Here is a 27001-nt window from a genome sequence, read left to right as displayed (position 1 = left end):
CTTTTTCCATCTGACCATGTTCAGTCCTATCGGACCTCATCTTCACAGGTGCATCATAGAAAGAAATTATCTATGAACAAATAGCTCACGGTGTGAATATCTTTTTCCATCTGACCATGTTCAGTCCTATCGGACCTCATCTGCGTCCACCGTGCCGGGAGCTGCCATAGCCGCCCGAGCCGTAGCCGCTCTTGCCTGACGTACGGCGCACGAAGTCCTCGCACTCGTCCGCGTGGCTTCGCTCGTAGGTCTGAAAGTAAGAGGTCAATGATGGGAGAAGGCTTACGCAAAATCAATAAGTTAAAATTTATAACTCAGTTTCTTCAGTACAAAAACAAAAAGCGACTGCATTCTTGATATTTAACATCGTAAATCACAGAGAACTACCTGAATCCACCTAATCCCAGAGATTCAGTGCTTGTGAAATATCATCTCCTGTCCTGTTTACCTTTGGGAGCAGTGATTTTAAAAATGTTCAAGATATAACTTTTGATGCATAGTATGTGTAGGTCAGTTGTATCACAAAACATCCTACCATATAATTTTTTTTTCGATAAAGCCTGAAATATAAGAAGATATCACTATTTTTCTCATTAAACCATAACTGTAGACGGTTTAGTCTGGAAACATTTCTATTATATCTATTGTTCACATTTTGTATATTCAACAATACTTAACATCAATCATACTGGTTCAAATTTCTACATTGGTCGTTTCTATCCCTAAATCACATTCTAGAACTATTTTGAAGCACTAATGCTGGGTTTTTGTTTTATCTGCGAATGGTAAATTATGCCTTTATTATCATACAGAGTGTACCAGAGTATGTAAATTGACAATTAATTTTGTTTCTATTGAAGATGAGAACATTTTTCCAAATTCTCAGTTACTTGTAGAAAATGTTTCACTGCTTTCAACGAGATTACACTAGAGTTTCTTTGCTAACATCAGTCATGTTTTACGATGAAGTAAATATGCTTTAACCCTATTTTAACTGGGCTATTTGAGACCAAGTTTTTACTGGGGGGGGGGGGGCCAATTTGAACCCCCCTTCAGATATCGACCGCCGATCGCGCGATTGCCGCAAAATTTTGGCTGAACATAGAGCCGGATGTCATCTACAAGATTACATAGTCATACAATAGAAAAATATTGACTTTCTATTTTTAGTAAATCAATTATGCAAATTTATGCATTAAATCATAATTTCACCTGTAACTCCATTAAAAAGGCTGAAGGATAGCTTAAGTTTTGTGTCAGAATTCCTCAAGACACATCAAACAATTTTCTTGTAAAAAAATAGCACAATCAAAATCAATTTCTTTTGTTTTTCATTGTTTTGTTAATTTCTTATGTATTTTATTGTATTTTTAGACCTTTTGTTTTCTATTGTTTTTTCGCCAAAATTTGTTGCAGGGACTTTTTCAAGCTTATCTACATTAGAATTGATTAATTCTATAATCAAAAGTTGAAATAATCTAATTTATATCAATTTAACAAAAAAACACAATTTGCATTGGATTTGCACACGAAATCATGAATTTGAGCTGTTTTCGGGTTGACATGCATATGCAAAACATTACGTAACTTCAGAACGGTGTACCCGGACGTCGCAAATTTGGTCTCAAAATATGCGGGAGACTTCAATGAAAAAAGTCATGAAACAACGCGGGAAAATCTTTGCGCGAAATGTCGAGGGGGGGTGAATTTGACCCCCCCCCCCGTTAATATAGGGTTAAAATCCCATCTTCTGCAGACTACATCTAATGACCTTAACATGTCACTGAAAAAGCGTACACATCATAGATTTCATGGTGGCCTTATTTTCAACTAATATGCAAACAACTATCATTTTCCGAAATTGATGACATACCAAAATATTGTCTCCCAAAAAACTCTAAGTATGCTATCTCAAGGGTTGGAAGCATGCTTTTTTGAAAAATGAGAATACTTGCTATAGGCAGTTGCCATTCCAGCAAGAGTTGCTATTCTTTTATGCAATGGGGCCCTGATGTACCCCTCATAAAGCTCTGTGATTACTCACTCTTCAGGGGGACATTGGCAATGTGCTAATACAGTCCAACCTCTCCTATTTGGACATGTCAAGACCGGCGCTCATCCAGATAAGGGATGTAGCCAGATATGGGAGACTCAGCTGCCTACCTAATGGTAGCTACATGTACATGTATCAATTTTGCGTGAACATGTCACATCCTCGTCAGCTGATCTGCAGTCAGAATTCTCTCATAATCTGCTTGATGAAAGATCACCTGTAATGTCCATATTCTTGCGGTGATTTGGAGGGTAGTGAATGTCTAACTGCACGTTATTTAGATGAAAATTTGATGTGACCATGTTGGGAATAATATCTAATCCATGTGAGTTGGTGTCGGAATTTTGTTTTGAGTTTGAAATCCCACTTCTCCTGTAATTAGATTGGAAAAAAAAAATCACGGCAAGACCACATCGTGATAATAGAGAGATCCAGATATAGGGAGGCTGGATAGGAGAGGTCAGACTGTACCTACTGAGAATGGTTAAGAATACGGTGACAAGAGATAAGAGACGGGCAGCCACTTACCATACGACGCTCCCGGTCCTTCATTCGCTCACGCCGAGAACGGTCGTGGCTGCGGTGCTCCCCGCGACGCGCCCGGCGCTCGCTCATCCTGTCCCGGTCCCGGTGATCGCGGTGCTCCCTCTCACGGCGGGAGGACCCAAGGGGCGAGAGGGGCGGAGGAGGGTAGTCACCAAGGCGATGATGGGAGGAGAGGGGCGGGGCCGGTGGGGGGAGACGAGGGGTATACTGATGAGGAAAGGGGGCCAGTGGGTCATAGGAGTAGCTCTGCAATGGAACACAACATGGATTAAACATTTGATTGCCTGTTATTTACTGCTGTATCAACTGATATGACATATACATATGCACAAGTAAAAAAAAAATTATGACTAAGTGCATAATTGAGTCTTGATGTAAATGCAACATGGAAAGGGTGTTTATGAATCTTTTTTTTTTTTTTATGAGTCTCATTGCAAACTAGGCAGTCCTATGCTGTTCTCACTCGTTTCGCATCTAGCGAAAATCATACAAGTCTTTCTGCATAGAATGCTGCAAACACATGTCTGATACATTCCTTTGATAATGTGTGGCATCAGTTTAGCACAAAATCCATTGGTCATGCATAGGAACACTACTATGCGATCACACTCTACAAAGGTTGTTACCAAGTCATCAGTTCATGTTTGCAGACCTCATATCAAGTTCGTTCTATGCCTAGGCAATGTAAAGGTATGCCACCATGAGATATCCCTGGGTCTATATATAAAGATTCATCAATTTCCTTTTCATAATTTCTTCATATCATCTTGCAGTGACGCAACAAAATGTTATAGTCTTCTCATCCAGTAATGGCAGCACTGAAACCTCAGAATTTATAACTTTTGAGCAAATTGTCTGATTTCCCCTAAACTTCACTGATGTGTTCTAATAATATTGCTGCATTCACTCAATGGACACATTTGGGTGAAGTTGTCCTTTATGGCCTTTATGGCCTTTATGGCCTTTATGTCCTTTATTTGTATAGGGCCCCATTTTTCTCTCTCTCTCTTCTTTCAATCTTTAGAATAACAACAACAACTTTATGGCCACTATGACCAGTTAGAACAGATTTCATTTCTCTCTTGCACCCCTCCCTTACGGACGGAGAAGGAATCTCACCGTGGATGGGTAGGGAGGCATCGACATCGTCATGGAGCGGTTAGAGTAGTCCCTCAGATAGTCAGAGTAAGACTGCAGAGAGGAGAGAGAAAAAAAGATTGATTACTTCCATCCCTCAGTCTGTTACATGGCGAGGAATTGAAAGCATCAATCAACCATTCGTCCCCATACCCTGAGTATTGTATTTGCTACATATCTGTAGAATATACTCAAGATATGCCCTCTGCAAAATATTCGATTTTTTTTTTGTCACCTGATCTTTATTTACTGGGCTTCAAATGTGAATTCTAAGAGTATTACAAAACAAAAAACGACTTGAAATAGACTAGTCGATCACCTGGTTCTTTCAATCAAACTGTTGCAATATCAATTCTCCAAAATATGTCTTGAGTGATAGTGATAAGAAATGCATGTGCGCGATCAGCAAAACCGATCAACATGGGATCTTACTATTATTCTTGAGAGCATACGCATATAGCTAGAATGCGCACACATCAGTACCAGTGCTTCTGGAGCAGGACTTCAATGTGAAGCACAAGTGCCAAATTGTTACAAGAGATATGATTTGATTTATTGAAATATGTATACTTTCAGGGGCTATCACAGGTGAATTATGGCTGTTTTCTGTGTATTCTACCTGTATACACAAATACACAAGGGTATTAGTACACTTTAAGTCACTGCCTACAGGAATATCCTGAGATGTGCACAAAGTCTGTTCAGATTTTAGACTCTTGTAGGGAACAAGTTAAAAGGGATGGAAATATCAGAGGCATCAAGAATACACATGAAACATAAGATTGTTTGAAAAGTAGTGATGCAGTGTTGGCCAACTAGCAGTGGCCCCATCTCGCAAGGAAAGTTAGATGAAGAAAACTTACCGGGCCTATCAGGAGGTCCCTTGAGGGATCCAGAAGGGGTGGTGGAGGGGGTGGAGGAGGGGGTCTCATGCGCCTCCGGTGATCTGACATGGGATAGATAGAGGTAGAGTAGAGAAACAACAACAACAAGACATAAGCATGTATTTACCCCCTTGGAACCAATACTTTGAAACACTGCTGATACCCAATGCAGTTTAATTGTCAGAGACAATGACGGATCTAATGAAGCACCAAAATTTTAATACTCTCAGCTACTCCCAACATACACCTATGAAGCAGCATACAGTGGACTTCCATTAAAAACGAAGTCCTTGGGACCGGCAATTTTCTTTCGTTATATCCAAATTTCATTATAACCAAACAAAAAAAGAATAACAAACATAGGGTGGATGATGGTCTGGCCTGAATTTTTACTTCGTTGTAACCGAAATTTTGTTATAACTGTGTCCATTATAATGGGAGTGACCTGTACCATAAAAGCATTGACAATACTTACAATGCACAACACTGAACAATGATAAACTCCCGTGATCTCTCATTCTTTTAATATCAAACAAATACATCAAGGCATTTTCAGAAAAACCCACCTCAAGCCAACTAGTAAAGAAAGCACTCTGGCAGAAGAGCTAACTGGCAGATAAAACACGGTTAGGGTTCAACCGTCATAAATCATGCTACAAATGCACTATCTATACCACCTAGATGTCAATGAAAAGATATCAACCCTGTCAGTGAATCTAAAGGACAACCTCACCATCTCTGCTAGAGTCCATCCGCCGCTTCATGCCGCGATGACGGTAGTCCCTGCCCTCAGGCCGTCTCCGCCTAGTGCGACATGGGGAAAAAACATCAACCAAACACATCGGTTTATGACCAAATCATGGTGCTCCACAGCTTCCTAACTTTTAATAGGTACGTATTATGGCATGAAAAAAATTGAGTCATATTTTCTGGTGTGCATTCTGTTATACTGGAACAAGAAGAAGCAAGCGACACTATGCAGAAATTAATTGAATTTTACAGTTCCTGCAGACAGCACGTCACATTAAGTCATTTTCAACAATTCAGATTTTTGAGAGGATAATTACTCCCCTTAATAGTGAGAATTTTTGGAAGAGAATTTCCAAACAAAGTTTTCATCTTTATCGAAAACTGTGACATAAAAGTATGCACATAAATCCACCATCGCTTACATCTTATGCCACAAGTACGGTACAGGAATGCACAGCAGACAAAACTACAAGTAGCATCGTGCACTCCTTTATAGCTCAATTGTTAATGAAATCAACCTGACCTAAATGTAAGAATGGTGAAGCAACAAGACTGCTGAAGCAAGTTACACTCGTGAATGGAATACAGTGACACAGTCACATGCTCCAAGAAATAACCGGTCGTTACATTGCGAAATACGTTGAAAGATATGCGACTGACATCACTAGTCTTTTAAAACCTCTTCCCAAGCACTGGCTTCAATGTTACATTCTTAGCTTGTTGTGGCAGCCATTACATAATCGGAATGTACTTCATTTTAAATCTTCCTGAGCAATAATGTCACTTGAAACTCGTAACTTCCCAACCCTTTGAATTTGCATCAATCAATGACAGAAGTCTTGAAAACAATCAAAATGACCCAATTTATTACCCTGCCACATTTATGCCAAAGTCTTTTCATCATAATTTGAGAAAGTATAAAAAATCCAAAAGAAAATTTCATTTCTTTTAACTTGAAGATAAATCAAATTGTTCTTTACATTTTTTCCCATTATATTCATTCCTAACTGAATCATACGCAAGTTCCCACACTGCAAGTTACCCACATACCGTTGTGTTGAACAGTCGTGTGTTGATGGTTCTGGAAGGAGTATCTACAGAACATGTCAAACATTTTTTTTGTTTGTTTTTAGGTTCTTTTCTTTTTCTTTCTTTCTTTCTTTCATAGTGTCCATCATCTTTGCTGTTTGGTTCTGGCATCGTAACAAGTTGAACACAACCTGTCAGCCCTTCACTGCACAGTCCAACACTTAATTTCAGTTCAAAACCAAGTCCACTCTGCTACCCTACTCTTGAGAAAATGTCCCTGGCCAACTTTTCATAAGATTTCACAATGGCTGATCCATTTACACGCCCATCAGTTCATAGCTAGTGACGTGGTCTACCGAATAGGCCCCATCTTACAGCCTCTTTTTAACCACTTTCCATTGTCCTGGTACTACTTGGGGTGACTTTTGTGCCCTACACTGGTGCTGTGTGCTTCAGTCCATGCCTACGTGACACATAGACGAATGAAGTAAGCAAAGTTCATTTTGTGCCACTCTACCGACAAAACTAAACTGGACAAAAAATGACACATAAGGGTGAGTTCATTGGTATATCACTAATCACAGGTTGTCATCTGTGACCCTCGACACACACACAGTTCGTTGAGAATTGATAAAAACAGTTAATTTGCATACTGCAACATGCAGATCCAACACTTTTTTTTTCTTTGCCATTTGTGACGCACGCAAATCGCTCAGACCACGCTCCATGTAAAAACTGCCACGCAGCTCTGGTCCAAAGTAGTGAGGCACCACCACAGACATGTAAAAAAAGGAAAGGTAATGGGCAAAATCCAATCTTCACTCTTAATTGAGCTGAATGATCACTCCTGGTAAGAAGGGAGCCCATAGCATGGAAGAACATCTCACTGAATCCAATCCTGGAGTGTAACCAATGGTGACACTTGGTGCATCTTTTCCAACTGCTCTTAATTTCTCATCTTTTTTCTTTTTTCATCCACATCAACACACATTTTTCCCCCAGCAGAGCAGTCGAATGCATTGTCGCGCTCTCCGTTCCCCACACAGGTCCCCTGGCTGCTGCATTGATGCTGGCTCGAGCTCCAGAACCCATTCCTCACATTGATCCAACCACGCTGGTTTCTGAATACACATTTCCTCATTTTTTTTCTCCTTTTTTTTTTATGCAACACCTGCAACAGGAAACTGCTGGAAGAGGGGTAAAAAAAAAAGGCGAGCTACGTAGGGTCCCACGGGAGGCCTTTCTTACATAGTCCTATAAGGCCTTGCCATTCAGCTCTACATGCACTACAACGGGCTAGAGGCATTTTCTTGGGTAAAAAGTTCATGGGCGTGCTCTCCCTGAGCACCAGAGGAGAGTTGCCATCTAATGGACAGAGCACAGGGCCTAGAGGTGGTCTGGACGCTATCAGCATCCTCTGGTCTGGGCCAATCAGAGGTGAGGTCACGTGCTGGAGGCTTTTTATAGAGAAATTAGGGTGTGGCATCATTAGTATCAATTATTATCAGTACAGCGAGAAAAAGAAAATGGCGTATATTGTTCACATATACGTATAAATGTATACAAAGAGGGTGAACATTTCATTAACAAACTCACACAAAGAAAGAGAGTAGAAAGGGGGAACATCTTGATATTTTTTTTTTGCACTGCTCAGTCAGATGAACACACTCATTCTTTCACACACAAAATCATGAGTATGTGGGACAGAGTAACCCCTTTTGGGTTGACAAGAGTAAAATTTCAGCAGATATAGCCCAATTATACCACTATATTCCCACATGGCAGGATGACTTGGCAATTTTAGTCTCTCCCTTGGGTTTTTCTTCTGCTGAAAAACAAATATTCTCTGTGAAAAAAAAAAAATATAACAAGCAATGGACTAAGACAGATTATGTGTGATGAGCAGTGAGACTCCAACAAGAGGGAAAATGATATTGGGTTATGAAATATGTAACAACCAGATAAAAACAAACTACCATTACCATTTATGTGGGGCAATAGGGAACAAAAAAATGTTTTTGATAAATCCTAGTCCTGACACAAACACAGACATATTCAGCATGAGCTTGAACTGACCCACATGTATCAGATTCTCACCCTACTTCACAGAGCCTTTCTTACGTTTTCCTATCTTCCCCTTTTGTGTTTTTACTTTAGTAAGACCCAGTGATTAAGCTGACATTACGGTGCATCAAACCAGAATGTGATCAATCCCTTTAACCAGTGGGTTGGCAAGGCACATGTCCCATCACACAACGACACATAATGCATACATAGAAGATGTGAGAGAGAATGGAAGAAGCGATCGGACAAAGAAAAACACAGAAGTTCGCTAAAGTTGGATGGGAAGCAAAACCAGTAGCATGCACTACTACGGACATTATGCCATGAGCATGCAAGTACTCTACCCGCCAATTCTTGGGGGTCATCTGCTATTTGATGCAGTTTTGGAAGGTTAAAAGTGAAGCAATGACTTCTCCCAAATGCCCTTATGAATGTGAAACATATTTGTCACTGGGAAAAAAAAAAAGTGCCCTCAATGTCAGTCCAAGCTGAAAGGTAGCAAGCCTGTTTTAGAATGATAACAGAACTGACAAAAGAAAACAAAAAATCCCACAAAATAATTGATGATTTGGCACATCAGACATTTTTATAGTTTAACTTGGATTATATGCCTTCATACAGTTTTATATCTCAGAAGTATCCATCATGACTATCATAATAGACTAATATAGCAATGCCACACACTGTCAGACATTCTGTTGGTAAAGCACTAAATTGCACCTACAAGCTACCAAAAAAATTCGGTTCATTTAGGATCCATGCCCATTTTGAGCGACCCTGACTGAATCAGAAATGGAACTGACCCATTCTGCGGGACCCAAAATCATGAAGCTTGGACGACATAGCAAGACATGATGGCCCAAGGTTGAGGGACGTAAATGAAAACATAAAAGAAGGTGTAAGGGCAATAGAATGTGATGAGTCATGGTAGGACTACTAGTATCTGTTTGTTCTCACTCAAATCTTGGCTTTGGCGCCGACCTCGGCACGATGCGGTGGCCGCTCTCCTCGCGCCGCCGACGAGCTGCCCGCAGGATCTCCACGACGTCGATGTTCTCGTCGCGCGGGAAGAGACGGCAGAGGCTTTCGCCGCACTTTGGTTCGATTTCCTACAGGTAGTTCAGATTGATTCAGAGTGGGAAGGAAACATATATAAGTGGACATGCAAGTCCTTGAAGTTATGATATCAAACGGACTCTTCATTCCATTCACATGTCTACTTTCTTTGTAGCTTAACAACTAAAGGCCACATGAATATATCAATATTTTCATAACAAGGTTAGTTGATATCCTTCAATGCCTACTACTAGTCACCTGGGATAACTATAAAGGATGAGTATCAATCATTCACTGCTGAGACGGAGAGAGAGTGTGTGTGTGTGAGAGAGAGAGGAGACAAATTTGCCTATGTCACTTTATTACTTCTTTCACTGTTTCATTTTTTTTCCATCTGAGGTGGCTGGATAGCCCATATTCAGCTGCACTAGCTGGTCTTCCATGGGGTCCAGTTGGATGTGAGGTGGAACCACTTCACCAGGTTATGCACCCTGCTCTTTGCAATGAATAAATGGACCTAGGATCTTTAAGTTGTGACTCTCTCACACGGGACCTGTATTTTACGTCCTTTCAAAGGTACAGAGTGTTTTGCTTCTTACTAGAGGGGACGGTATGATTACACACAACACTACTCAGTTAGAATCTAGAATCAATCCCGCGTCCTTTGGATCTGGAGGCGGATGTGCTACCGACTGAGTAAAATCACTGCCCTGGAGGTTCAGGGAGACTTGGCAGCTCTGCATGAAAGAGACATAATCAATTTTCCCTAGCCAGAGGGGATGGTGGGATTCCACAAAAATTACATCAGCTCGGCTAGTATCTCTGGGTCTTGAACCCCAGACCCCTTAACTGTAGGGCAGACATGCTACCTATCAAACCAATGCTTCAGCGAGGAGACTTGATTGCTCACCTGACCATCACGGCCGATCTTGACCGGCTTGTTGTCATTCCAGCTGTTGTATAGGTGTGTGGTCTTTGTGAATGGCAGTTCATGTCTACGGACAGTGGGGAGTCACACAATGATATTTTTAGTGTACTGATCACATTTTTCCTTTATCACTGCAAATGACAACTTATGTGGGTTGCTATAAATTTCCCATACATTTTACTTACATTACTTTTAATATAGGTCTTATAAATAGCCAGTGGTTAAAATTTCACATACAGCTCATTCATAGAACAGAAATTTGTGGAATTTTCACCCTCTTTGGTCATTCTAAGTTCATTCTATTTAAATTCACATAGCAAGCAAGATAATATCTACAAAATAACATTGTTTAATCTAATTCCGAAAAAAACACACAAATTGCAGCAAACTCCTAGAAGAGGTTCCATGACATTTGCTCCTGCGACGATTACTCCTACGGAATATCTGCATGCTAAGCCAAACATAAATTCTACCCACAAACATAACCCTAACCTCAATCCTAATCCTCACATCAAACTAAACCTAAAACCCTATCACAATCCTAACCCTGAGTCCTTGCAGAAAATAAGACCGGAGCAAATGTCGTGTCACCCTAAAAGATAGCCACACTCAAATGATAGGCACAGGCATTATATTCTACCACATTGAGCACATGGTGTGACTGTACCAGTTTATTGCCACTTGGTCTACTATCAGATGGTCTACTTCCCAGTTTGTCTAGGAACACCACTATGGCTAAACTCATTTGATCTACTGTCAATTTTGACTAATGCCTTTTTGGTCTAATCCTCACTTAGTCTAATGCCCAATTTGGCTAATTATCGCTTTGTCTAATAACCAGATGGTCTAATCGCAAATTTGTCTTCTTGGGAATTTTTCCCTTTTGGTCTAATAAACTGTGGGTATTAGACGAAATGGGCATAGCCCATCTGGAAGTAGGCCAACTGGTAATGAGGCTAAGTAGCAATTGGACTAAATGGTTATTAGATTAACTGGTCGTAGATGAAACGGGATTAGACCATGTGGGTTGAGACTAAATGGCTTTTGGACGAAGTGGGAGTAGACCACGTGATAGATCACCACTGTACCTGGTGATCCAGTCGACCTTGAAGACACCTCCAAGGATGGAGCGGTTCATGCCGCTTGGGAGCACCCAGTTGACAGACTGCCCGTCCCTGCGAGACTCGCCCCTCATCCTGGCAAACCCTGTTATCAAAAAATTTCCAAAAAGTGCCATAGAGAAAGAGAGAAACAAGATGTCTCTGAAGGATAGTATAGTTTTTGGTTGAGGTGGGGGGAATCAGATTTCAACTTTTTTGTGAGATAATAAAAAAAAAACTCTTATGAAATGAATGAGCACAAATTCCAAGAGGAATTCAAAGTTTATTTGATGAAAATGGGTTTTAAAATGGCTGAGCTTAAAAAAATCACGGAAAAATAAAAGTGGTCCTGAAGGCAAGTCCTACCTTTTATTAGGACCTCTCTGTTTTATGGATATCCAGCTATTTCAACATTGGATGACTAAAACATGTGTTTCTACCTTGGAACTTGCCACTCTCCTTCACAGAGAAAATGAGCAGAATGTTCCTGGACTCCCGGAATGCCTGGTTCAGGCGCTGTTCGTTGTAGGGCAAGGTGGACCATACTCCCTGTAGAATCAAAGAATGCAAATGATCACTAAGTTAAAAGGGTTAAAAAAAATAAATGAATAAATAAAATATATATATATTCTCTGTATCGCCAATGCGCAGAAAACTTCTGAGCACACTGAAGAGCTGTCACATATGCACTGTGGGATTCCTCGGTGCCCTTGTTCGCTTCCGGTTGTCTGAGGCAAGTCGCAGTTCTCATACAATTCAATGGAGTTATTTGTCTGCTTTTCCGTTGTTACCCCTTTTTTTCTTGGCTATAATTCAGCTTAAAAGAGTTGAAAGTTTTAATGATTTGCTGTCACTAGAGTCATGGTTCACTACTGCAAGGCTTCAATGTGCTGGTCACATGATGGAAAGCGAAGAAATCTTCAACAAAAAATACCTTTGGATTAAGACAGAGCATGATCGGAGTGTATGTGCAGCCAAAACTGGGGCAAGATTGTCCTGTGAGCTATCCCATAATGCATCTAAAACGCTGCTCTGCGCACGGCACCTAGGTATTGGCGATACCGAGAATTACAAAATACTGCATATTGCTGATCTCGTGTCCAACCATCACAATAAATGCAATCAGCTTTCTTCACACATTGCTGACTTTCCCTCGTGCTTAAACAGCATATTCATTGCTTCATCGAGGAAGTCAGAATATTTGCAATACGTGTCTAATGAAAGTTAATGAGCCATGATATATTCATTCATTCATTCTTTCATTTGGCAAAATGTAAAACAATACAAGTCAATACAGAGAAGCACATAACATCAAGGTATACGTGGTCATGTTTTCAGTTTGTGCATAAATGTTACAAGAGTGGCAGCTCAATAAGCCTTTCTTAAAGGTAAGTATAAGTTTGACGGCACAATTCATACATACGCTTCCATCTTTACTTATAATAACTGTCATCTTCACAAAGGCAACACCATCAATGTCTTGTTTTACCATTTAACAATGAAAATATATATCACTGATAAACTTACCCTTAAGTATGATAGAAACAAACACACATGAAATAAGCAAAGCTTGCCTATAAATTGGTTTAAAACTTTACTAGGTAAAAAAAACCAAAAACTTATACATATATATTTTTTTTGTAACTGGGTACTCAACAATAACCTCACAAAAAAAGCTCTTGGAGGATTTAACATTACCTTTGCCTTGGCCAGAGCAATGTTTTCGTGGTTGTTGCTCTTTATGAGGAAGTAGCGAGCGTCCCTGAAGAGATACTTCATCTTTGCCGTCTGATCCGCTGTGGGAAGGAACATTCAAATCACATTAAAAGCAATTCTTCTCTTTAAACTGTCACAATCCTTCATGTGTATATCACTTTGGAGAGGTAGGCTTGTTGAAAACAGCAAGCATTCACTGTAGCATCATGAGAATATTGTACATGCTGAATATTTCGATAGGTTTTTATTTTCACAAATTTCAGGAGTCGGTTGCTATTTACAAATATGATCAACAAAATGGCACAATTTTCATTAAAATCTGTCCGTAAAGGAAACCAAAACCCAAAGAGAAATGTGGATTGAGTGAAAGCAGCAACATGAGTAGAATACTATAACACATCAGTGAAAGATTAAGGAAAATCAGACAATGCAAAAGTTATGAAATTTTAAAGTTTTGTTGTTTGAACCGCTGGATGAGGAGACTACGAGACGTTATAATGTCATGTGTGGACAACTATATAGAGAAAATATTAAGGGAATTCCACAAAAATTCATTTTTCATGAAAATTACACATTCCATAAACTTGATACTGACATATGTAAAGGGTAGTAATTATTCCCCCTGCTTTCTGAAAGAGGGGTGTCAAGTGCTCATTATGCTACAAAAATGAAAGCATGTTGAATTTTCTTTATATTTTCTTTATAATTGTTGTCCACACATGATAACTCAAGTAGTCTCCTCATCCAGCGGTTCCAACACCAAAACTTTACAAATTCATAACTTTTGCATCCATTGTCCAATATTTCCTCAAACTTTCACTGATGTGTTCTACTGATGTTGCTGCTTTCACTCAATCCAGATTTCTCTTTGGGTTTTGGTTTCCTCTAAACAGCAAAGTGGTATTACACGTTTTTACGTTTTAAAGCTGACACAAAGAAATGACAGCAGAAGCAAACAGATACATGCAAATCAGATAATACAATGATGCCATGGCTTCCCAAGTCCTCCAAAGACTACTGTAAACGTCAATATTTTCGCGCGATTAATTTTTCGCGCTGAGCGGCTCGAAAACGTATTCGCGGGTTCTTAAATTCGCGCTCCGCAGCAGGTTACTTTACTGTAGTACACATTCACTGCTTTCATCCAAAGCCTCTGCTACATAGCTTGCTATGCCAGCGTACGACAAGCGACGTAGCGAGCGGCTCGACTGCGAGTACAAGCACTCAAATACGTAGTACAGCTGTGACTGTAGTACCATAGTCACGGGGGGATGTAGCATCGGTGCGCGCGGTGCACACTGCATGCTACAGTACACAGCAATCTATCGTCTCTTCGCACAGTACTAGTAGCGTAAACATGCCTGTACATTGTACTACGTAGCAGTATCATCGATGAAGCGCACACAATTCATCCCGTTCAAAATGTGCATAGAAAATTGTGAAGATATATTCGCGCGTTTTTGAATTCGCGCTAGCCGAACGTAGCGCGAAATCCGCGAAAATTAATGTACCGCGAAAATTTCCACGTTTACAGTAACACACATGTCATCACAATTCTAATGACATAAAAACAACATGTTTCTTATGTATCCTATGCACCAATTTTCTTGTCCTGCAGTAACCTAGCAATGACTGCCATGAGGGAAAGGGTTCATAGGTGCTCAGTTGTCAACTACAGACATGACTTATGTGATATATACTTGTGTACAGACCATAGGGAAAATCAAAAGGCAAGATCCTACAGGCTATTTAAAGGGAACACAAACCCAAAGAGCAATGTGGATTGAGTAAAAGCAGTAACATTAGTAGAACACATCAGTGAAAGTTTGAGGAAAATCGGACAATCGATGCAAAAGTTATGAATTTTTAAAGTTTTGGTGTTGGAACCGCTGGATGAGGAGACTACTAGAGGTTATGACGTATGAGAGGACCACAATATAAAGAAAATATAAAAGGAATTCCACAAAAATTCACTTTTCTAGCAAAATGTAAGAGTTCTTGACTAACCGCTTTCAGAAAGCAGGGGGAATAAGTGCTACCCCTAACATATGTCAGTATCAAGCACATGGAATGTGTAATTTTCATGAAAAATGAATTTTTATTGAATTCCCTTCTTATTTTCTTTATATTGTAGTCCACTCATACGTCATAACCTCTAGTAGTCTCCTTACCCAGCAGTTGCAACACCAAAACTTTAAAAATTCATAACTTTTGCATCGATTGCCCGATTTTCCTCAAACTTTCACTGATGTGTTCTACTAATATTACTGCTTTCACTCAATCCACATTGCTCTTTGGGTTTACTTTCCCTTTAATGGAATTAAGGCCCAAATTCACGAAGATGGTACAATCTTTGTCCATGGTTTAAACCATGGACAAAGATTGTACCACTTTCGTGGCCTTAGAGTCTTGACAGATGATTGCTGCAATGCCAATGTTCCAAAGATGCGGAACAACACACACATTTGTTTGGTGTTCTTTTTTCTTCTTCTTCAAGTGATGTCACTGACCTGGTATAACTTCTCGTATAGATGACGACATCTTGGATCTCTTACCGCTGTCTGCTGTTGGACAAATGAAAATGAACAGACAGTGGAAGACTATGTTGAATCGAACAAAAGCAGTTTTGATGTTCTGGGTCAGAGGAACACATCAATGCAAAGACATTCCTTGTCTCTAAATAGTCATCATGTGGGACTTGAATACGACCTTGATGCTATGTACAATTGATGAAGTGGCACTAGTAGGAGACAATTCTTTTCTTATGCTTAATACAGCACTGTAATATATTCTTCTGTCTACTTTCGTTCCTTTTTCCAAAATGTCTTCAATTAGTTTTCCAGAATGTCCTCCACAACAGGTTTTCTAATTGGCACATAAGGATATCAAGTTTTGACCCACATCTACCTAACAAACATTGCAGGTAATATTTTGCCTTGCCTAAACTTTATCTTGCCTTTCCAAAACTTACTTTTTTTTTCTCTCTCTCTATCTTTCTCCTGTTCTGCTCAGTTTATGAGTACTCAGTATACAGAAAATGCTGACAATAAGACGACTGACAGATTAAATGTAAAGTGGAAACATTGATAATCTACTTATCACTAGAATACTTCTGCAAAAAAATGGAACTTTTGTTACCTTCAGAGTCAGAGCCATGTTTGCCTTCATAGACGATAGGAGAGAACTGTCTCTTCCTGTCCTCTCTTGATTTCTGTCGATCCTCATTGTCGCTTTCATCTAAGGATAACCAGGAAAGAGCAGAAAGAAGAGGTCGGGTCATTAAAAGGAGCATAATATGTGCATGTATGTTCAAGCAACATCCCTCTGTTGTATTTTATGTTTCCAAAAACTTTAGGAACTTTGCCACATCACCACTGGAGGATTTACTGTAAAAGTAGAAGTTTTCGGATGCATGAAACTTTCATGAATTTTGCAAGGAGCCAACATTCGCAAAAGCAAAATGCATGTGAAGGTACTTGTCTCCATCAATTCGCAAAAGCTTCATGCTGCAAATATTTCTGGATTTACAGTACCCTCGACACAAATATATCTCAAATGAAAATAAATACTCAAAAGTTACAGATTTTAGAGAAAAGTAATATCAACTTACACAAATTGTACAATTGTCAGGACACCTGGGAATCTTTAGGGTGGCATCTGGCCAGTATCTCATTCTCTATCTTGCTACAAAAGTGCATTTTGCATATATCTCATTAGGTTTGCACATGCAATGTGACTAAATGTTCACATGCATGACATGTTCTAAAAAAGGTTTTGCATGAATGGTAAATGTGAAGGTGAATCCAAAGAAAAAATGTTAAGACAGACTCACTGTCACCGACTTGACTCTCCGAGCTACTGGAGCTGGCTTCGCTCCTGACATCAAAGGAGTCATTGAAGTCGGGCGGTTCCACGTCCCCGCTTTCGTCGCCATCTGCAGCATTGCTCATCTCCTCCTCATTGTCGTCTTCATCATCCTCATCGTCATCCTCCTCGTTGTCGGCGTCTCTCTCGGCTGCGGATGCCTCCTTGACCTCTTCCGCTTCCCGTGTAGCACCAGTAGTCATCTCGGCCGAGTTGTGGGCTTCCTTTCCAGGTACCTCTGTGTGTTTATGAAGTATGTTTGGGTTTTGAGGGAATCATAATTCAATAATTTCATAGCGAAAACATCTACGCCATGCAAAAAAGCACCATAATTAATGATCAAATTCTACCGAGCTGATGTTAGACAAGCACTGGTGTGACTCTTTTACCATGTGTATGCTTTGAGTGCCGACTGACACTGAAAACCCATAGCGTTACACACAATGTTCAAAATCCCCGGAACATAAAGGGTTAAAACAATGTGACTGGCTGCAAGCTTAATCCTAACTAGGCCGGGAGGGGGGCCTCAGAGGCCCCCCCCCCCCCCTCGACGTTCCGCGCGATGTATCGCAATCGCAAAAAGCTATCGCCGCGACGTTTCATGACTTTTTTCTTTCAAGTCTCCCGCATCTTTTGACACCAAATTTGCGACGCCCGGGCGCGCGGTTCCGAAGTTCACATAAATATGTACATGCATGTCAGACCAAAAATTGCTCAAAAACATTAATTCGTGTACAATTTCAATGCAAACTGTGCTTACAGGCAAATTTCATAAAAGCATGATTATTTTGGTGTTTTATTGATTAAAATCAATGAATAACATATTTTCTTGTTCGGAGCGATGTCGCGGACAAATTCCATCAAAAATCAATGAAAAACAAAGTCGAAAAAACAAAGAAATACATAAGAAAAAAAAAACATAAAATACTTTTTTTTTTCTTTTTTCTGATATCACAATTTTTTTTTATTACATTTGCTAAGGACACTAAAAAGAATATTTACACAAAAAATGCGCCTGTTTTGAGCTTTTATTTTGTGATTTATACCAAATAGTCTGATTTTGTGCATCATCATGCATAAATTAGCATAATTTAGCATAAATGATGATTTTTTTGAAAAAATAACTTCATGGTATTTTAGATTACATCATAGGCAATGTGTGTGCCAATTTTCGTCGCGATCGCACGGTCGACGGCCGAGATCTGGAGGGGGGGGGGGGGGCCTGGGAGGCCCCCCCCCCCCCAGCTCTATCAACTACCTAAATAGCCCAGCCTAGTTAGGGTTAAAGGGTCAAAACACATATAACATTACAATTTTACAATGAAGATAATGGGCATGAAATATCATAGAAGTCTAGGAGAAAGCTTAACAAGAAAGCCATGTGAAGTATACTCCAACATATATAATTCATCAGGTTGGATGAACATATGACAAGGTCTGTACTCACCTTCAGTGACTTCCATTTCTGTTTCTTCTTCCTTCTTTGCCTGAGAACATCACAAAAATATTAGTAGAGGACATTATTGAGGTGAAACATTTTCTTCTCCATTTCTCACACATTCATTTACCACATTCCGGCCTACCATTTACCTGGAATTGCCCGACTTGAGCCCTTCCAAGTCCAGATCCTTTTGGCAACTAATTTGCACAAAATAAATGCACAGGACTGATATATATACAATAATTTGCTATCATAAGTAAATACGAGTAGATACAAGTAGAAATAAAATATGCGATTGAAACAGTGATTATTTTCACATTTTACTAACATTCTTACAATAGCAAAGTTTACTGAAAGAAAAAGCCTCAAACATACTTTTTTTCCCCAACACAGCTCACGCATCTGTGGTCTGAGTGCTGGCAACAGCTATAAAATGGCATAATTTAGAAAATATACCTTACACTTGAGGAAAGCTTACAGAAAGACAGATAATGGATGAGAGACTAATGAACATTGGAAATTTTGAAAGGAAAATGGCAAGTTAGGAAACAATCAGGGATTAAGAAACTAAGGTGAAGGAGAGTGATTTTTAAAGAAAGGCCTTTTCTGTTTCAACATATCTGAAATTAATTTCAAATTGGCTGAAACATAGACATTCTGTTACGCCACAGGCGTTGTATCTGCATTAAAAAAAAAATCTAATTACATGAATTATCAGATCTCCATTTCCTGCATTTTGTCTATTTTCTACAATTGCCAGAACTCATTGTCCCTACAAGACACTAGAAGGCAAGATATACAAATAATGTGTCTTTTCTACTGAACTCGGCCTCCTAAAAACAACTACCTTAGCCTCCTCTTTCTTTTCTGCCACTGTCACTTTCGGTGTCTTGGGGCTAGCAGCTGGCTTGGCCTGCGACTGATCCAAAGACTGCGCACTGACTGTACCAGTGGCCGCCCTGGCTGTGTCACTGCTGGAGTCTTTAGCTGGCGCTGCCTTCTTCCCGGTCTTTGCTGCCACAACGGTCTTCTTGGCTGAGGCTGGGCCCCCAGAGGTTGCTGCTTTCCCAGTCACCTGTTTAGAAGCGGTCTGCTTTGCAGCGGTGGAGCCAGAACTTCCAGCTACTTTTGGCTTGACTGGCACCTTCTTAACGACCTTCTTCTTTGTGGTGGGCGTGGCAGTGGTCGAGGCTGGCTGTGGTTTTGTGGAAGCGGGGGTTGAAGCAGCCGAGGATGCTGGGGTGGGGGTTGAAGCTTTCTGCCCGTTGGTGGCTTGGGCCGCTGGCGTTGCTTCCTCCTTTGGGGCAGCCGTGGGTTTGGGGGCCGGGGCCTGGGCATTAGGTGTGGTTGGCTTCTTGACGACTTTGGCCTGTCCAGGGGACTTGGTAGGTTTTGTAACCTTCTTTGGAACTGGAAGAAACAGAATTTGGTAAAAACAAAATAATTTGGATGTTCATCACAAAAGCAGTATGATGCAACAACAACAACAACAAAATGGAAAAAGAGGCTACATTGCATGTATGCATGGCACAGTATAGTTAATCAGGGCTTGATACTTTTTTATTTTCTTTGGTTGCCTGTTTTGGCCACTAAAATCATTAAATATGAAATGTTGGTGGCCTGAAAAGGAAATTTAAAGGTGATAAATGAAGGGAAACACAGCAATCAATTTTGAATCTTAAGTTGCTTGATCGGGCCACCAAAAGACAAGCTTTTTGAAATATTTGGGGCCGCACACAAATTTCTGGTAGCCCATGGCCACCACCAATGTCAATCCCTGTTAAACTGGGTTTATTTGTGTCCAACCATGCAGCTCCAGAGTTAAAACTGTTTGATTATTTTACCTCGAACCATATACGACATACACAGACACTGCCTACACAAGACGTAGATTTGAAACTTTTCCTATCAAAAAAGATGACAGTATCCCACTGACCAAATAAAGTACAAGTATTAATGAAATTTAAACAAATCTTAAGTTAAAATCCAGTAGATGTTAGATAAATAACTCCATTGTACACAGCTTTTTCAATCAAAAGCCCTCACAGCTATTAACATGACGTAAGAAGCAATCAGCTAAAATATGGTCGTGACTGTAAGAGTCAGTGGTAGAGTTTTGAGTCAAAGGGGCTTGGTTAAATTTGCCAGCTTCGCAGACACTACGGCAAATAAAACTAAAGAGGGGGGGGGGGGGGGGAGGACCTTTAAAACTCACCAACTTTCTTGGCAGGTGTTGTGGTCTTCACTTCTTCAGCAAAGTCATCGTCCATCGGTGCCATGATGTCACTCAATACATTGACTACATCTGCATCTTCTCCCACTGTCAAAGAATAAAGAACATAGAACCGCTTTACATAATTATACATCGGGAAAGGAACCCCCTTCCCCCAGTGGCGCACCTGAGATTCTGTATAGACCTCTAACAAAGTTAGAACTCACAGTTCTACACTAGTAATATCATAGACATAGTGCAGTACATGTAGATGTCTAGGCAATTATGCACTTTATGGCCCTATATATTATCGGTACCTCATTCACCGTATGCCAAGGTGATATCCCATGAACCACCACGCACTAAGCAGCTGGCGACCTTCTCTTGCTGTATGGAACACCGTTTGACAAGTGATAAGGTCACTTAGTAAAAGCCCGCCTTACTCACTGCGCATCTGCTGCGGAGCGGACACATGGAACACTGTGGGATTGTGATTTTGCGTGCCTTTGCTCTCCGCTGCAGGATTATCGAGCTTTGCATAATAATATACAATTTGTACAATGTTGCATCGCAGAAAATTGCCAAAGTGTGAGAAAGTTCGCAGTTGTCTGCGATACAGTCAATAGATTCCATTTTTGAACATCCGAGCTTTTGCCAGCTTGCCACAACAGCTACGTGAATATTTTTATGCCTCCTTCATCCATCTCGATCCGACCCCATCACAAATCGCGCAAACCAACCACGCGGGCGAGGCTTGTGTGTGTGTGCGTGTGTGTGTGAGTGTGTGTCCATGTAGTGGCTGCCCGTAAATCGGTAGCTATACACACTTCGCACACTGTCTGGTTGGGCTCGTTAAACCGCAACTGTGTAAACGAAATAAACAAGAACAGACTGACGAATCGGGATAAGATTTGGAGGGTGTTTGTTACTATTTCACAGAATAATTTCGCCAAGGCCGCGAGTGGACATTATACGTCCTCTGCAATAGGTTAATTAGTGATCCCCTGCTTCAGATATAACGCAGAATTCATTCATTTAAAATTATGATTGAAGCACGGTACGTAGTTTACCACTCGTTGCGTTCCGTTGTGTGCCAATGCACAGCACCCTGGGCCCTGTTTGTCTGGGGTTTGCTCGCGCTCGATCACGCCGGACAGGGAAGGGCGTTAGAGCAACCGCGTAAAAGCGCTTTTATCATGCACACACACGTTGACACATTCACACAAACGCTGCATCCCAACGCAAAATCTGACACACATACACACAGTACAGTACCGAGGTGAAGACACGCTGTCGAACCTGCGGTGCCTAAGTTTACCAACTCGCACCCACTGCTCGATTAGAGTAAAATCTCGCACCGATATAGGGCCATAAGGTGCACAATTGCCGATGTCTACTTTAGTACTAGTCTATCACGAGTCACGCAATGAATGTGTGTGAATATGAATCAAATTTCTGTGCTTCACAGCTAAATGTACATTGCAGACACTTTTTACACTCGACATGCCAACATTCTATAATTTACAATACACCGATTATGATTATCGACTTGCCCCAATTCATAATCACTTTCCCAGTCCAGGGCAACTAACATGTTAAAGGTAATTAAATGTTAGGTGGTCTAGTCAATTGACAATGCTGACACACTTTAAAAAGTGTCTTGCTAACTTTTGTCTTTCTCCTTTGTCTTTACTCACTTGACTCTGACCCCCCTCTGTGTAATAATCTTGTAGGCCTACACTTGACAAGGCTACAACCATCATCATGGAAAGGGTTCTGTTTGACATGATGTGATGATGTGATAGAGCCAACAAAATGGGTTTGGACTAGAACTAGAGGCTCTAAGTCTAACCGTTAGAACTCTAACGTTAGTACTACAGACGCGGACAGTACGATTAATGCACTTGTCAATTGTAGTCCCGGCCCATGGGTACCCAGGGATGGCCGGGACTTGCAACCAAGTTGGGCGGGGATTTCAGCATTTTTTTCGCCCGGGTGGGTCGGGAATAGACCGGGCTTTGTAGGGGGAAATTCACTTAATTTGCCCCGGTGGGCCGGGGATGTACCGTAAAACGGGGTGAAAAGGGACGGCGAGGTGAATAGGGACAAAACCGAGAAAAGTTTTTTGAATGTGCATGTTTCAAATTTGCTTGAACTTTTTCTCTTATTTTTATCACAGGATGGAAGGACTATCCAACAGTGTCCAGAAAGTGGTCCTCCTGATGTGAAAAAATTTTTAAAGGGTACTGGAGGTCCAAATAAAAAGTTTTCAAAAAATCACAAAAAAATCAGGGCGGTCAAAACTTTTCTGCTCCTGTGGCCATTGATTAATGAAATTTGCTAAAAAAGGTTCATGAATCTAGCCTATTAGGTCCTACAACACACCTTTAAATTTGAAATGATTATTTCAACAGGAATTTGTGACAGCACATTTTTTCTTCTCTTGAGCAAAAAATCAGTTAGACTGGGGTGAATAGGGACACCATGGTGTCGTTTGATTGACCCTTTAAATTTTCTGTATGATTAACTATTATAATGTCATAAATTACTCTGAAATGTTTGTTGTGTCCGGCTATTTCCAAAAGTGTGAATTTTCATTCTAAATCTCTTGACAAGAGAGCAATAAGATCTTTGGATATGTGGCTTCACTTTTGTATACATAGATGAGAGTGAACTTTGCTGTCTTAACCCTAACTTGGGGAGGAAGGGTCTGGGAACCCCTGCCCCACCCACCCTCTTGGGAATTTTTTTCACTGCCTAAGACAGGCTAGGACTTTTCCACTTGTATTTCATGACCCTTTTCTCTGTCTTCTGCATGTTTTAATGCCAATAACACATCTGTTTGGGTCAGACCCATACTATAGGTGCCAGCCTATAATTGCTGTAAGAACTCCCAAAATGTCCCCGACATCATAAGAGTCAAGTTACACTGAATTTAGAGTGTATGAATAAGATTGTACATCATGATTTGCCACTTGAAGAAGAAGTGAGTTAATATTTGAGTGCAATTCAATGGATTAGTAAAGATTTGACTTACTTTTCAATCTTAACCTTTGACCTGATGGGTCGTATTTTTTATATCAGCTCATTTTGTTGGGCTGTTGAAATTTTTGTTAAAGATTGATTTAACAATGGAATAGATTGCTCTTAAATGTTTGTATATCATTTTTAAACTCTGTAGTTGTTCCCTTAATCCAATTCATTGGATGGATATTTAAAAAAATGCCTCCAAACAGCTTTTTTTGGATCAAAATTAGTGTTGTCCCTGTTGACCCCAAATTTGGGGTCAATAGGGACAGCATCATTTTATCAAAAAACATACTTTTCCCCCAAATATTTATTTTCTTTCACAATACCAAATTAAAGGTATTTTAGGTGGACATAAAATCCCCACATAAGATTGAGTCTCTGGGCTGCATGAAAAAAAATACAATCATAAGAACTTTAAATTTGTCCCTATTCACCCCGTTTTACGGTACCGGGGTGTTGTCGGGGGAAATTCAATTATTTTGCCCCGGTGGGTTGGGAATGGACTGGGCTTTGTCGGGGGAGATTCACTTATTTTGCCCCGGTGGGTGGGGAATAAACCGGGGCTTGTCGGGGGAAATTCGCTCCAACCAAATGGCAGGCATTTGGGGCGGGAATTTTGGCCCGGGATTGAGCCAGATTTTGCTCGAGAGTTGATCATGACTTGTACCATTTCCAGTACGGTAATGTGACCATAAATTATTTCGCTTGACTAGCAATTCCCCGCTATTATTGAGGACTCGGTAACGTTGCCCAAAAGTCGCGTAAACGCATGAATCACGTAAGGAAATAGAGCCTAGCGCGAAACATGCGCGATTTGCGCATTTCATGAATTTTTCTGACGTGGAACCTTCGATCGTATTGTCCGCGGATGTGCGCCGGATTGGCGCTTTACCCAATCCCATGCGGGCGGGCTCGGTCACACTGCCCAAAAGTTGCGTAATCGCATAAATCACGTAACTAAGGAATTTGATTTTGTGCGCTTGTCCGTCGAGAATTTGACCATTTTCGCTGATTTACGCAATGAAAAATCACCGATGAATTGCGCAAGAATTACGGAAAGATCACGCAAAAATATAGCGCCACAATCATACGTGAGTTGTTAGTGATACATTAGTGATTCATCGATCAGTATTTCGTAAGTATTACATGCGCTTATTTGCGTGTTCTGTTAGAGATACATAGGCCTACGCCAATATTTTCTTTTTCAGTGATTTTCAGTGATATACGTACTAACGTAGGTGTTACAAGCGTGAAACATGCGTCATTATTTATGTCTGCTAATCGTCAGAGGAGAGTCGTTGGTGAACGCGATAGCGGCAACTTTTTTGCAAACAATCGATGATATTCCACGCATATTTCGCGTAAGAACCACGCAAACTACGCAAAAATTACGTAAAACAGCGCAATACTGCGTAAACTTTTACGCAAAGCCGAGTTTTGAGCTCCTCAAAACCTGGAATTGCGTTAAGCGCCGATCCGGCGCACAACGGCTGACAACTACAAATTCCACGTTGTAGACAAACTCATGAAATGCGCAAATCGCGCATATATCGCGCAAGATAAGGCTCAAATTTCTTACATGATTCATGCGTTTACGTGACTTTTGAGCAGTGTGACAGGTCCTCAAAGGCCAGGTTTTTGAGCAGCTCAAAACTCGGCTTCGCGTAAGAGTTTAGGCAGTATTGCGCTGTTTTACGTAATTTTTTGCGTAGTTTGCGTTGTTCTTACGCAAAAAACGCACGAAATATGCGTGGAATATCATTGATCGTTTGCGAAAATGTTGCCGCTATCACGTTCATGTGCGATTCATACGCAATTCATTGTGATAAAGCGCAGATTATGCGTGATTTTCCGTGGACCTCTGTCGTCGCGCACAACCACGAATTCGCCCTATTTGGGGCCTTTGTGAGCCTATGCGCTGAAAGTGCGTGGTTTAGTGATTTTTGAGTGATATTTCCGTGGTTCTTGCGCAATTCATCGGTGATTTTCATCGCGTAAATCAGTGAAAATTCTCAACGGACAAGCACGCAAAACCAAATTTCTTGCGTGATTCACGCAAACTTACGTGACTTTTGGGCAGTGTGACCGGGCCTTGAGGGTCGGGACTTGGCCGGGGATTTCTATGCAAATATGCCCGACTTGTCGGGGACTTGGCCGGGGATTTCTGCACAAATATTGCCCGGACTGTCGGGAAATTGGCCGGGGATCACCGGGGATTTCAACTTCAATTTTGCCCGGCCTGCCGGGGACTTAGCGGGGGATTTCCGTGAAAATTTTGCCCGACCTGTCGGAGACTTGGCCGGGACTTGGCCGGGTAGTGTAACATCCCAAAATTGCAAGTGGGATGCAAGTCCCGGCCATCCCCGGGTACCAAGGGGCCGGGACTTCAATTGACAAGTGCATAATGTTAGAATGTCAGCTCCGCGTGTCGAGAGGTGATGGATGCATCAAGTCACTGTAGGTAAATACTGACACTTCACTGTGGTTTGTGCACACCGACTGCTGCTGTCGCTCGTAACTACAGTGCCAGTGGCGTCTACGTCTACAGCGTAGAGAATAGTCTAGTGCATTGTATGCACTACTCGCCACGCACATTATCCCTGTTGCTTTTTTATGTTGCTTTCCGGTTTTCGCTTGATCAGATCAGTACATTCTACCTGATTAATGGTTTAACGAACCTTTACCTTTCTCCTGTGTCGCCTCGGACATGTCTATCCCCAAAGTTGACTTTACCCCGCGGATATTTGAGCTCTTTCGAGTCCTATACAGAAAATATTATCGTAGAGTCTCGCAAATTTCCAGGTCGGCTTTCAATGGATGGGTGAGCTGAGCATGCGTACAAAGACGTGGACGTACGTGTGTGTCGTTGTACGTGTAGGTATGATACGTGAGTGCACGGAGAAGCCTCAGTCAGATTTTAGAACAGCATGCATGCTGCAGAACAAACGACGCGTCACAAAATGCGCAAAGGGAAGACTACGATTTGCCCCCTCAACGTTCGAACACGGTCAGTACATGCGCATGTTGTGGGGTCCATAGTCGCATTTCTATGACTTTATCCCAGTCAAAGAAAGTTTACAATACCTGCTTTATCCAGACAAAATACAATATATTGGAGATATATTGGACACGTAATTCATATGTGTAGCATGGTCGTACGCGTACGCAGGGTTTTTTCCCAATGGAGACAA

General features: G+C 41.0%; 1 protein-coding gene and 1 long non-coding RNA gene across 2 annotated transcripts; both read right to left on the bottom strand.

Moving 5' to 3' along the window:
* Positions 1-2746: 2746 nt before the first annotated feature.
* LOC139741549 (uncharacterized) lies at positions 2747-4669 on the bottom strand. Its single transcript, XR_011711628.1, has 3 exons — positions 4600-4669; positions 3719-3790; positions 2747-2845 (listed from the first exon to the last, which is right to left on the bottom strand). It is a non-coding gene; the product is annotated as an uncharacterized lncRNA (long non-coding RNA).
* Positions 4670-9216: 4547 nt separating this feature from the next.
* Positions 9217-26618, bottom strand: LOC139741518 (uncharacterized). The gene is made up of 12 exons (XM_071652100.1): positions 26495-26618; positions 20784-20888; positions 19389-19978; positions 18575-18614; positions 17096-17365; positions 16402-16500; positions 15774-15827; positions 13246-13343; positions 11988-12096; positions 11536-11653; positions 10430-10514; positions 9217-9572 (listed from the first exon to the last, which is right to left on the bottom strand). The coding sequence occupies exons 1-12, from the start codon at positions 26517-26519 to the stop codon at positions 9417-9419; spliced, it is 1749 nt and encodes a 582-aa protein (XP_071508201.1). The 5' UTR covers positions 26520-26618; the 3' UTR covers positions 9217-9416.
* Positions 26619-27001: the final 383 nt, after the last annotated feature.

This window comes from Diadema antillarum, unplaced genomic scaffold (genome assembly GCF_040938485.1).
Source record: "Diadema antillarum isolate AM-2024a unplaced genomic scaffold, OU_Dant_1.0 seq00000932_RagTag, whole genome shotgun sequence".
In the NCBI taxonomy this organism is placed as follows: domain Eukaryota; kingdom Metazoa; phylum Echinodermata; class Echinoidea; order Diadematoida; family Diadematidae; genus Diadema; species Diadema antillarum.
Note: the sequence above shows the minus strand (reverse complement) of the source record. Positions and strands in the feature narration are given on the sequence as shown.